The sequence below is a fragment of the Apis dorsata genome, unplaced genomic scaffold (genome assembly GCF_000469605.1).
Source record: "Apis dorsata unplaced genomic scaffold, Apis dorsata 1.3 scaffold_156, whole genome shotgun sequence".
Classification (NCBI taxonomy): domain Eukaryota; kingdom Metazoa; phylum Arthropoda; class Insecta; order Hymenoptera; family Apidae; genus Apis; species Apis dorsata.
In genome coordinates, this window is record NW_006263446.1 from 153,944 (window position 1) to 167,903 (window position 13,960).

Consider the following 13,960-nt stretch of genomic DNA (forward strand, 5'->3'; position numbering starts at 1 on the left):
TACATTTTGAGAGGTTATTTTTTGTCCCTTGCTAATATTGATCCTCCTCGATTTTTTTTCTGAATCTTGTTTAAAATTAAATTTGTTATTATAATTTTTTTTTTATTTATTTTAGAGAATTGCACGTTGTAACCGAGAAATGGACCTTCGAAAATTCGGTATGTAAAGGATCTATAAATGGAAAAGCAGCGTCGCCCGTAGAATTATTGAAGCATAGCATCAGACGAGCTTGGACTATTAATGGTTTGTTATCGTTCTGTTCAATTATACATTGCGTATACGTATAATTGGGAATTTTTTAAAAATTTTATAAATAAAAAACTCTAAACGCATAAATAGAAATGTATATTATGAAATATTTAATTCAATTATCTCTGATTTATGATATTATCTTCTTGTCTTATCATTAAAAATTATATTGAACTTGTTTAAATATAATATCTATTCTCAGGAAACATTACAAAATAATAATTACAATAGTTATATAACGACAGAATTATATAATTATAGCACGTTTTCTTATTTAACTGAATCTTTCGAGAAGAAGGGTAATTAAATTTAATTAAAAAAGTAAAAATAAATTTCAACTCAACAAAAATTTCATTTTTACTTTGAGAAAGTAAAACGTTGAATAATCTGCATGCAATAATAATATACCAAAAAAGACTTGCACTTCAACATCGAAAGAAACACGATAAATAATCGATCGCACTTTGCATGCGCGTACAGGTCCACCCACACGCTGGTCAGCGGCCAGGAAATCGGCCGAGTTTCGAGTGTATCGGAGTTTGCCGTCTCGTCATCAAGAATACCGAGAAATCATTACCAAGAGCGAAATCGTAAAATCGGCCGACATCGAAACATCGAATAATACGAAGGAACCAGTTATCGACGAGGCAACCTTACATACCGAGGACTGTAATGATTCTACGAAGGAGGATCCATGCAAAGATGCGATAACGAAGAGCGAATCGATCTCTGTTCACGAGAAATTCACGCCACGAGTCGAGACGAACGAACGAACGAACCCGAAACGAGGGGAGAAATCGTCCAATAAACAGGAAGAGGAAGTGCCATCGTTGGATGCCATAAAAACGAAGAGAAACGAGCGATCCTCGTTGGCCAATGGTAATAAAACGAAAATCGAAGAGCAGGAGCAGGAGGCCGGTAGCCAGGAGCAGTGCACGCCGAGGATTTCTTTGATAAAACCACCGAGGATATTGTCCAAGTTTATTTCACCGGAGATAAAATCGGGTACGATTAAGCATGGGGAGAGAAAATCGAATATACCGATATTTAAGAGAAGTTCCAAGGAGTTTGAGGATATTAGAAGCCCCCAAGAATCACCTAAACGTTCTCTCATACCTCAAAGGTAATATTTTCTAAGTTTAGAATTGAGGAATTTTTGTTTTAGTGAGAGATTACAGAATCATATTTGATTTATTTTTAATTTACTTAGAAAATAATTCTGTATTATGTGAATTTAAGATTTTTATTTAATATTTTTTATTCATAAATTTGAAAACCTAAGAATTGAAGAATTAAAGATATATCTATTCAGTAATTACTAATTATTGGGTATAAATATATAATTTTTTAATTGTTTCTTAAGTTAAAATTTTAATTTTCTTGCTATCTTTCCTATTATTATTTTTGGAAATTTTATATCAGAATAAATAAATAAATGAGAAATCAACTTTGAAAATTCACGTTTAAAAGAAATAATGAAATATATTATGAATATGAAACTGATACCATGAATTTTTAAAGCATCATTTTAGTCAAATAATTACCACATATAAACAATGAATCAAAATAAAAAAATATAGAATACATACAAATTACTTATTCTACTGTTGTATAAATCTTATTTGTTTAACTATATGTATAAATTATTAGCTACATATATGTGAAATATTTGACACAAAGTGTTATAAAAACTTTAAATTTTATTTTCATAATACTTATTAAATTTTAATAATCATATCACTACAATAATGTAAAGAGACAAATTAAATTTGTACACAAAAGGATAATTTGAAGTGAAAAAAAACTTACATCTTCCATTTACTTGTTAACAAAAATTCTTGTATATCTAAAAAACTTATATACTTCTCACTAATTATCACCAAAACTTTTTTCAGATATCGAGGAAGTACCGATGATCTGCGTCGCAGCCGCGAGGATATAAGTTTGCCTAGCTTGATCCCAAAACTGCTCTCTCCCCGTATCAAGGAGGACCGATTGAAGCGTCAGGACAGCAAAGACGATATCCGTTGCTCGTCCAAATCGATTAGAAAAGATACGAAAGAGGAATCTCGTGGATCTAGCGTCCAATCGATAGGGAAGGAGGACTCCAAGTACGTTATACGACTATTCCGGCGGGACAACAGCCGCGAGGACGTGGGTAGGGATAGTTTGAATTCAAATGCGAATAGCTTGGCCTTAGCTGCAAAAGGAAAGCAAACTGGTAAAGAAGAGAAGCAGGAGAGGACGGAGGAACAACGCGTGGGCGTCTCGACCACGTCGAAATCGAAATCGACGGTGCACGAACAAGGAAAGACGAAGGCAAGAGAAGGTAGCAAGGAGAGCTTGGATGGGAAGAGGAATGACGAGGAAGGGCCATGTGCGAGCCAGCATGAGAGAGTGAAAGCGGAGGCCAAGGAACAGACGATGCTCGACGTGGTCGTCAACGACGAGAAGAAGCTGGTGGAAGAGCAAGAGGGCGTGAAGAAAGGAGATAAGGAGGAGATACGTGGATGTACGGAGGCGAGGAGAGAAGGAGAGTCGATGGTCGAGGAGGCAGAAGTATTCGAGAACGATAAGAATAAGGACTCTATGAAGGAGACTAGTGAGAGTTTGATAGAAAATTCTGAACCTGATTGCAATGCGTTTGGGACGTTTGAGAGAAAGGATATTGGAATACATGGAAGGAGATCCGACGATTTTCAAGTGGTAAGTTGAGGTTTTACCAAGATTTAGTAGTTTGATGGAATTTTACTATTGAAATGCAATTAACAAATTATAAGAATGATGATTTGAATTTTGATTAAGTTTCTAAAAAGAGTATAATTAATAAATTATATAGGTTTTAGTACAAATGTTGAATTTGTTTTTATTTTTACAATTGTTTTTGATCTAGGTACGGAGGAAATTTTCAAAAGAGGAGTTTTCTAATCCTGATGACACGGATGACACTCCCAATAAACGCTGTTCCAGTGTAAGTTTCCCAATTCTCACTGTTAGTCTCATTGAGCATTGATGTTGTAACATGATGTATTGTTGCTGATGAGTAATGCTTTCTATTATCTAAAGAAAAGAATAATGGGATAGTAATATGCATTTATGAAATTATATGTTTCCATAATTAGTATACAACATATTTATTGTATTAAATGAAATTATTATGTCACTTATATTATTTACTCATAAAAGAAGCTTTTACGATTTTTAAAATAGAATTATATATAATTTAATCAATTATTAAAATTAGATTTTAATTTTGTTAAATATTTAAATGATAAATATAAAATAAATAATATAAAATATCTGATTGATCTAATAATAGTTTTACATATTAATCTATTAATTTTATTTACTCATGAAGAAAGATTTATTTTTTATAACACTAAACTTTTATCAACATTTTTCATATAAATAAAAATATTTTAAAAAATTTAATTTAAATCAAGCAATATTTATAAATATTTAGATGAATATTTAGATGAATGAATTATTTAGATGAATAATTTTCCTAAAATAAAAAAGATAGATAATAAAATAATTTTCAAGAATTAATAAATAACTCTATATATATTTTTCTTCTAATTTGAAATAATTTTTCAACTCATGTTTATACTATTTCATGGAAATGTGCAACGTGTTAATTTTCAGTTCAAGTAAAACCAGTTCTACTCAAAAAATAGATACATATTTGCTATTTACATATCAGCCTTCTGATACCAATTTACGTTTAATTATACAATGTAGCTGAAACATATACTTATTTAATAATAATTTAAATCATTGGTATAAAACTATTTAACGAAGCAGAAAAAGTTATTTAAATAAAAAACATTTCTATTCAATTCAATTATTTTTTAATCTCTCAAAAGATGATAAAATAAATATTAAATTCCTTTTCAGCATTTATCTCCGGAAGCGAGTCCACTGAGCACAAGATCCTCGAGATACAGCCCAAGGGAGAGCGAGAGCGAGCCAACCCCGGCACTTCCACGGAAAACAGGCGACTCGTGCTCGGCATCCCAAAGAATACGGGATGCGATCACGAGGACCAGAAGGGAATCGAATAGCAGTACTAGATACGAGAGTAGCGGTAGCGAGAGTGTGAGGTGTGTGCAATTTAAATCACGCGACGGTTAAATCGTGAAACTTAGCTCACCATCGTCAGAACACGTGCCTCGAATGATCAATTCGAATAATCGATCATTAGGAAGTAATAGCGGAAGTTTCAGCCGCCTGTGCGTGCGTTAGAAATCGAATCTGTGAGAAGAATTTCTGTAACGAAATGTAGCTATTAAGAATTTTGGAAATTTTAAATTAAAAGTTTGGAAGTTTTAAAAAATATTCTTAGATTGTAAGTGTTAAAAAAAAAAAAAGTAAGAATAAGATTAATAGAAGTCTATTTTGTAATCTATTTTGAAAGAAAGTTTTTATATTTAATATTTACCATTTAATATTTATGATATCACTTGAAGAGAAAATGTAATTATAATTTTAAAATTTCATTATAGGAAGAAATATATTTTTTGTACTTTCATCCTCAATAAAATATATACTGTATGCTAACTATAGAATGAATAATATTTAAGATAATTTTAATTTTTAAAATATTATTTAGTAATGAAAAGCACAAATGCTTTTTTTCTCTGATAAATGAGACAAATAGATATAAAAAATAATTACTCATATTTATCTAAAGGATATTATGAATTTTCATTACTTCTATTATTTCTTTTTTCAACTTTTTATTTATATATATATATTTATTATTGTTATTTTTGATTATTATTGTTAATCTTTTTATTATTTATTATAAGTTCATCTTTTATTCATTTATTTATTTTTTTACTTTTTTCGATTAGATTAAGTGAGACTGGTCTTCATGGATACGTAGAACTGGCTAGAAAAGTGAAATTTTTCGGTGGTAACGGAAGTGGCACGGTTCCATTAACGATCGGAAGTGATGAAGTAGTGCAACGCGATAGCGCAACAAGTGCAGGTGAAGATGATCCTCACGATGATAATCATGGAAGAACAGGTCCTGTTTCTTCTCAAGGAAGAAGCATGCTTCGTAGAAGAAGACAATTTGACGCCCAAGGTATGTAAATATAAACTTTCAATCATTCCTATTTATTTAATTATTTCAATTTAATTTTTAAAAAATAATAAAGTTTGAAATTAATTATTTCAACAATAATTTACATTATAAATCATTTACTATATCAAAGATTGATAATTAATCTATAGAATTTTATACGTACACATTATTTCATAATAATTATTTCTAGAAAAACAATATAGAAATTCATAGCATTTCCACAAACATCAACAAGAAATTCCACTATATATAGATCGTTAAATTTTCTGCACTATATCTAATTACTTGAAATAAAATTATTCCAATTACAACTTGTTTCCAAATTAAAGCAAAAAATTATCATTTTCACCAGTCCTCATTACCTCCATAACATTGCATAAAAGCAATCTTACTGCTTATCCATTTAAATGCATCCCAGGATGCACATCAAGCTTGTTAACAAAGAAACAAACGAAAGTAACGATGAAATCTTGGCGAAGCAAACGATCCATGAAACAATTCAATCCCCATAATCGAGTATCCGTTTCTAAGAACAACACTGTGCGTTTTCTCGCAATTGCCATCGGCGTTTGACGAACAATCGCAGGTATATAAATCAAAAATCGGATACGGCATGTCATCCGCCAAATTTTCATCGATTTCATGAATCATAAGGTACGATTTGCCACGGTGTGTATATTAATCAGTGGAACGAAGCGTAGAGATATAAGGTGTATAACTGAACACTGGATCGGGAAGCTCGTTCGCATTTGTATTTTAAGGCTGGTTAGAAGGCACAGCCATAACTAATAGAGTTACTAATTATCGTAGGAGCGAGTAACATTTCGCTTTCGCGACCGCCTTCATACATTTATGCGTTTTGTGTGTACATTTGCGTGTAATATGCGCTATATTCTTCTGCTCCTGAGTATAGATATATTCTTGTTCGCTGAAACGATATTGTTTGATATGTTTATTAATAATTTATTGGTAATAATCTGTTAGTAATTTAAAATTATAAATAATTATTTAATGTTACTTATCTTGAAGTAATATCATTTACTCTTCTATAATACCATATTATTTTTAAAATTACACATCACACATATCTAATTTTCAACTCTTATTTGATTTCTCCTCTAAAATTTAATGTAATATATGTATCTGATTATTGTATCCGTTCCTTTATAATCATAGAGTTTGTTTATAGTAAATAATTTATATTTTTCACTACAATGTACTTGAGTATTGAGTAAAATTTGTTTCAAGACAATATCATTTTTCCTAAACAAAAACAGAATGAATTAGAAATAAAAATAATCACTTTGAAACAATTATTTCAAATAATTTTTAGAATATAATATATGGAATATAATTTCTAATATAATAATTCAATATAAATTTATTTTAAAATATTTTAAATTATTTTCAATACTTATTTGAAATATCATCGAATTTAACACAGTATCTCTCGTAATTAAAATTACATTATCTGGTATGCCTGCCAGAAACAGCTTCCAGCTTGCGTATGTAACACATGCTTGGATAAGTCCATCGATTATCGAAACCATTGGCATACTAGCCCCGTATGAAACCAGCCCATGCCTCTCGTGAAACCTGCGAACTCCAGAATAGTATTATCAACGTTGCGAGCGCGATATTGTTTCTGTATCAAACTTCAAACACGAAATCGTGTTTGATAAGAAAAATATTGCATATACAGTCCCGTATCAGTGAACGTGTGAAAAATACGTAATAAGTGGGCATAAAAACACGCGATCAGGGATGATAGATATTAATAGATTGATAAGTGACCATTGATAAATATTTTTATCGACGATAATATTGAGAATTTTAATTAAAATATTGAGAATTAAATAAAAGAAATAATAGACGTTCACTGAAATTAAAAAGAAATTATTTTTAATAATATTTTAAAAAATTTTTTAACAATTAATAAATTGCTAAATTAAAATATTTTAAATCGATAGATAAAAAGTGAAGTTAAAATTATCAAAAAGTCTGAATAATTTAGAAAAAAAATTAATTAATTTGGTATAAAATTAATAATTGAGATTAAAAAAAAAAAACCTTTTCCCTTTTCTCTAGTCTCGATCGATCGGTAAAAATTTACACAATTTCCATCGATTTGGTAAAAAATTCGATACAGCAAGCTCGAGGATAAAATCCACGTATACCGTTGTTCTCGGTGCATTTCGCATGATACAAGCCACGAGCAGGGGATCCGAGTTGAATGCAAATCGCATGTTTCACGGCGTGAGATATCCATCCAATCTGGAGGGACCCGAGCATCCTGCAAACATGGACGTGAGAAGAATATGCCAACTATTAATCACCGGCTTCGTGTCCATGTATTTTTTGCTTTTTTACGCCGGGATTATCGTTTTTCTCTACATTCTTTGGATAGGATAGATACGTTCAAAATAAAGGGATTTTTTCAAAGAAATTTTATTTAATTTAAATGAACGGTTTTTGTTGAAGAAAATAAAAAAAAAAGAATCGATTTTAAAACATGAAAATCTTTGGTGTGTAGTTTTTAGATTTTTTGTGTGTAGTTTCGTTTTGAAAATGTAGATTAACAGTTAGCGAGAAGTTGTGTGAATTCGAAGTGAATATTACATTTTAAATTTATTTAAGTCATTTGTTTTTCTCTCTTTTTTTTAATCGTTTATATGTGAATGAATTGCAAAGAGAGAATAATTTATTATCTTTCGATCAAAGAGAGCTCGTATAATTAAAAAAAAAAAATTATAATTCCATAACAACATCGTTGGATGAAACTTGTTCAGAAAATCTTTGCTGAAAACGTGAGAACAACACGCCCACTTATAATCCGCTTCTAATTAATTAGCTACTCTCCTGAATAATGCTTATATCAGTACAACGAATAGGAGGAAATTTAGGCGTCTCAATTGTTTCCTCTGTTACGGTATTCGCAAATTTTTCCTTTGTAATTCTAATAATATGACTAAAATAAAATTTTACAGTTAAGCAGAGAAATTAATAATTATTTTAATCCAATTTTATAATTTGAAGATTAAATATATGATATAAATATTTGGTTCTTTTTTATTTTTTTAATTCTTAAAAAAATAATTAATTACCTGGTATCTAAATTACTTAATTTGGTATACAAAAAAGAAAGTTTGAAGTATTAATATATATTAATAATCTGATTAAAAAATTTACATATTAAAGTTTATGAATAAAAACAAGAATATCATAACATAAGATTTTTAAATAATAATATATACATGTTGCTAATTATTTATAAAATATTTTTGAAGAGTCGATTCTATAAATTAAATATAAAAGTTGATATAAAAATATTGTTTGAAGATTGAATCTTATTTATTAACTTAAAATTAATTGAAGTTTAGGTTAGAATAAGATAAATCTATCTTTATCATGCTAACTTTTTGCTCTATCTCCATCTCACTTCATTCAAATTAAACTTCAATTATTTATAACTTAATAAATAAATAATAATCGATATTTTTGTATATCAATTTTTGTATTTTTGTTTTGACGTTTAGAATCGATCCTATAAAGGTTTTCTACGAATATACATACATATTAACACCCTGAGAGGCAAGGTTGAGCGCAGGAGAAGCAAGCAAGCAGGTGAGACGAAGCGAAGCGGTGCTCAGGAAAACAGCATAGAAATAATAGTATAACAACTTCTCTGTTTCGCTCCATAGTCCGCTCACCTGCGACGTTTATACAAGGTGTCGCAAATTCTGCATAATCGCTGTCATTTCAATAGTGAGCTTCACATTGATCTATAGTAATCCAAATATTTAAAATTCTAAAAAAAATTAAAAAAGATTAGTACTCTATATTTTCTACAATCATTTTTGATTATATAGAAAAATTATATTCACTTGAAACAATTTTTTCTTCTTTTACTTACCATAGATATTTGTTTATATTATTCAACTGTAAATAAAAAGTATAAAATAATTTTTTATACTTTTTATATTTTTATTTTCACAAAAGATTAGTTGTTTATATTGCTCAATCATATTTACACATATTTTATTAAAAATTAAATTTGAATGAAATTATTATCTTTTCTTTTATTTATAAATCAAAAAAATCTTTTATATATTATAACATTTAATTCAAAAAGAACTAATCCTACTATAATAAATAAAATAAAAAATTCTATACCATATTTTTTTTATTATTACCATATTATTATATTAAACAACTTATTTATTTAAACATTAAAAAGTTTAATCTTTTATATAACATTTAATCCAAAAATGAATTAATCCTATTAAAATGATTCGTTAATTCATAATTAAAAACATATATTCTTGTCTGAAAAATTAATATTATATTTTAAAATAAAAAATAATTGCATTTCTTTTTAATTAATATTATAGTATACACAGTGTATTACTGCTGTAATCCTATATATTTGTTATAATCTAATTCCAATCACATTAAAAACACAATTCGATCAAAACAATTGTCTCCATCCTCTATTATCTATTAGTCAAGCTAGACATGATTAAATTCTCATTAATCCTCACCGACAGCTATATTATTGTTATCGTCTTTTTTCACGGACATCACAATCTACTTTTTCATTATATTTTTTGCATCACCCAGTATACGCGTCACAATATACACAACGACGCCACTATAGGAGGTTGTTCCGCGCTGTAGTAAGGTAGTGACCGATGCTGTTGGGATTCAGGTGTGCCTCAGACGCTCTTAGTTCTCTGGCGGTAGCCCACGCGAATCGCCACTGCTCTTTCTTTGACAGTGTGTCGTTTACCTCGAGACGATGACGAAAGATCCTGAGTACGCACCGGTCTCCGTTGCAATACACTGGATAAGGCCCTTGCCAAGTTTTCCGTCAATTTGATCAAGGTTCGTGAACTTGGTTGCAAGTATGACCCAGCAGGTGTTTTTGAAGTTGGAATAGTGAGTTATAAATGTTGAGGATGGAAATTGAGGAACTGTAAACAGTGACAGTTGCTGGTGAACACTTGGTAGGAGCATTAGTGGGAGTATTGGTGCTTTATAGGGTGACTCATAATATATTTGAATATATTATTGCAAGTGTAAGTAGATAGAAAATTATATAATTATATATTTTCAAAATAGAATACCCTAATATTAGAATTGTTAAATCAAATTAAATTGACTAGATTTGTTGCTTTGTAATTGCTTTTAACAAAATTAATATTAGTTTTTATTTAGTTAGGAATATATAATTATATATAATATATAAGATATAATATATATAATTATATATATTATATATATTATATTATATTATACATATATAAAATAAGATATATAATATATAAAAATTAGTGAAAAGATATATAATAGTTTATTTCATTTATTTTAACATTAAAATAGTTAAATTAAGTCAAATTGATTGATTTCAAAATGATTTCTTTTATTCATTATATATTATTTTATCATATATTTAAAACTAATTATTAAAATTACACAAATGCTCTTGGCAAAATTAGTATTAGTTTTTATTTAGATAGAAAAATAACTATATGAATCTAATTATTTTTATAATGGTATTTTGATTTTAATTATCTCTATACAATACATATATTCAGATATGTATTATAATTAATAGTTTTAATATTAAAAAGTTAGCAAAAATATGAATTAAAATATATGAAAAAAAATCACTTGCAATTTGATTTGTTAACTTGATAAGATAAGGAAAATATAATTATATAATAATTATATAATAAATGTATTATATAATTAAATAATAGATATATTGAAAAGAATATGAAATTTAAAATCTTTATTAAATACTGAATTTTTTGTATTGAAAATGAAAAATATCCTGTCTTTTTGAATATTTTATGTATAAATAAAATTTGAAATAGAATTGGAAATAATGTGTAGAGAATAGATAATGTGCATAGAATATTCATTATTAGAAAATCTTTATTTATGCAAAAATTTAAATGCATGAAATATTCAAAATATAGTATACATTATGTTATTTGAAAAATAAGATAAATCTCTATTTATCAATCAATTTCATTGGTTGTCTTCAACAAAATTGTATTTTGCATAAACATTCACAATTTATTATTTTTTTGTACAATTAATCATATTTTGAATAACTTAGAGATTTTATAATATATATATATATATATGAATTGTACAAAATTTATTAATATCATTAATAGATTGTGAATATTTATATATTTATAAAAACTTAAATATATAAAAAAAAATATGAGTCATTCTACTTACTATAAATATAATTTCTTAAAATTTTTTGGATACCATGTAAAGTTCATACACTGAGTCATTATATACGATAAATATAGTTTCTTGAAATTTTTTGGACACCGTATAGGGTTCATACAGAATTGAATTCGATACTCTCGTGACTTTTACAGTGTCATGTTTCTCTAAAGCTTCTTTTGTTCGGCACTATATGTCTAGTTTCCGTTTTGTTAGGTTAGAAATTGATGTTTAGGAATTTTTAAATGAATCACAAATTTTAATTTGTAAATAAATTATAAATTGCATTTTTGCATTATTCCAAATATATAATATTACAATTTATTTAATAATAATAAAACTTATTTCATAAAGTGAATATATTAAATTCGAATACGAGACTTTAATACAGATCAAATGTAATCTATTATTATTCGCTATTCGATTATTAAAAAATAGTGTTAAAAAAAAGTTAAAAAAAAGATTTTTTAATTCACTTTTAAATTAAAATAATTTGATCTATTGATTGTTGTTTAAATTTTTTTTATAAATTAAAATAAAATAATGAAGTATTATTTTATAATACTTCTATACTAAATAATTTTCAATATATTTTTATTCAATTTACTTTTGCTATTTACTTATTTACAATTTATTTACACTTTGTTTATATGTTAGTTACAATTTATATTTATTTACTTACAATATTGAATTTTAAACGAAGAAAACGTCGGAATAGGTGACAGTGAGAAATTCATTGGTGGAAATGTAAATGGCCGTTTAAGGTGTTCTCCGCGAATCGCGCGCTAAATTTAGCACTCTGCCTCTGCTAAATCGTCCAAGCGTTTATAACGATTCAAAATTTCTTTCATTTTGAATTTTGAAAACGATAAATAAACACGATAGGAAACGACGAGGTAAATGCAATTAGAGTCTATTTGGACGAGATTAATTTATTCTCATACAGATAGGAATAATATGTTGAAAACAGCCTACTTTTGGCGAATAAAGAATGGCGTATGTGTTTATATGTTACAATTAATTCCCTCTATCTCCGCATTCCATCTTTTTCCGCTCCGAATTTTGCTAGGTCGGTAAAACTGCAAATTAAGACCAGATCATGATCAGATTCTCGACTATTCTCTTTTGATTGTTTCTACAATTCTATTTTCATCGTTTGTTCAATTTTATGCACTATTATTCTCAAAATTTTACTCTGATGATTACAATTTGAATAAAGATGGATTTAGTGATTTTAGTGGATTTTGGTTTAAGAAATTCAAAAGTCGATTCATTCAATGAATCTTGATGGAATTATGGATTGTTCTATTCTTTTATTAAAATTTAAGGAAATAGAGTGATTTTTTTTATTATTATTATGACAATTTTTTCAATTTTTATTTATTATGACAATTATTTCATCTATTTAATTAAAAATTATACTAAATAAATAGTAATCCTAAAAAACAATATTATTACATTACATTAATCGGAAGTAATTTATTATGATTATAATTAGAATGAAAAAATTTATAATGAAAGATATAGAAAAATTTCTATAGTAAATTATCCCTCTCTTTTAATCCCTCTTTATTGCACCATATACACAATAGTGCAGCCATTTATTGTGAGTCATTTTGTCGTGCCTGGGTACTTTAATCGTTAACGAGCAAAATTCGCCAGTGGTTCATTAGCGGTCAAGAGTAAACACGTTCATTATCTTTATGGAATATTTGCTTAAGATCGTAATTTGTCGATGCACCTTGCGATAAAACGAATGAACTTTCAATGAATTCATTATTTCCACTGATTTTGAACGATCAATACTCCAGCTAGCTATTAACAAATAAAAAAAGAATTACTATACGTTATATCTATTTCATATTTATATATATCATAAATATATATCATAAATATTTTTTTGCTTTACAATATTAATAATTAAAACAAATTTGATAATAAAAATATTTTAAATTTAATTACTGCTATATCATACGATACATTGAAAAAAACAGCCAGTTTATCAAGAATTTTCCCTCAACTTTTCAAAAAAGTCTTTTCCATCGATCCACAAATCGTATCACTTTGATAACATCGAAATCAATAGCGATAATTGTCGCTAATAACAGTCGATAAAGTCCCCTTATCTATTCATTTTTCCTCCCGATTTTATCACTGTCTTCTAATCACGCGCGAAACATCGCGTTTTGGAAAAAAGGTTCCAGACGAAGAGGCCGATCACACGCGAGGACCTGTTGTGCCGAGGAATTGCAAGGTTTCCAAACGTTGCACGTGATTGGCCGGGACGGAAGGCAGCACAGTCCTACCGGAAGTCAACAGGAGCAGCCGCTGGTCGACTACAGGCGGCTGGTGTTCATCAGCTCGGATTCG

The 13,960-nt window shown here is 28.1% G+C and overlaps 1 protein-coding gene across 1 annotated transcript in view; it reads left to right on the forward strand.

The window, feature by feature from the left end:
• Window positions 1–13,960, forward strand: part of LOC102671748 — a 48,085-nt gene that overhangs the window by 6,088 nt on the left and 28,037 nt on the right. The window contains exons 3-9 of the mRNA XM_031509470.1: window positions 116–243; window positions 730–1,372; window positions 2,145–2,955; window positions 3,143–3,220; window positions 4,147–4,352; window positions 5,106–5,341; window positions 13,788–13,958. Of these exons, the coding sequence (XP_031365330.1) occupies window positions 116–243; window positions 730–1,372; window positions 2,145–2,955; window positions 3,143–3,220; window positions 4,147–4,352; window positions 5,106–5,341; window positions 13,788–13,958 (2,273 nt within the window). The remainder of the gene's footprint in view (window positions 1–115; window positions 244–729; window positions 1,373–2,144; window positions 2,956–3,142; window positions 3,221–4,146; window positions 4,353–5,105; window positions 5,342–13,787; window positions 13,959–13,960) is intronic.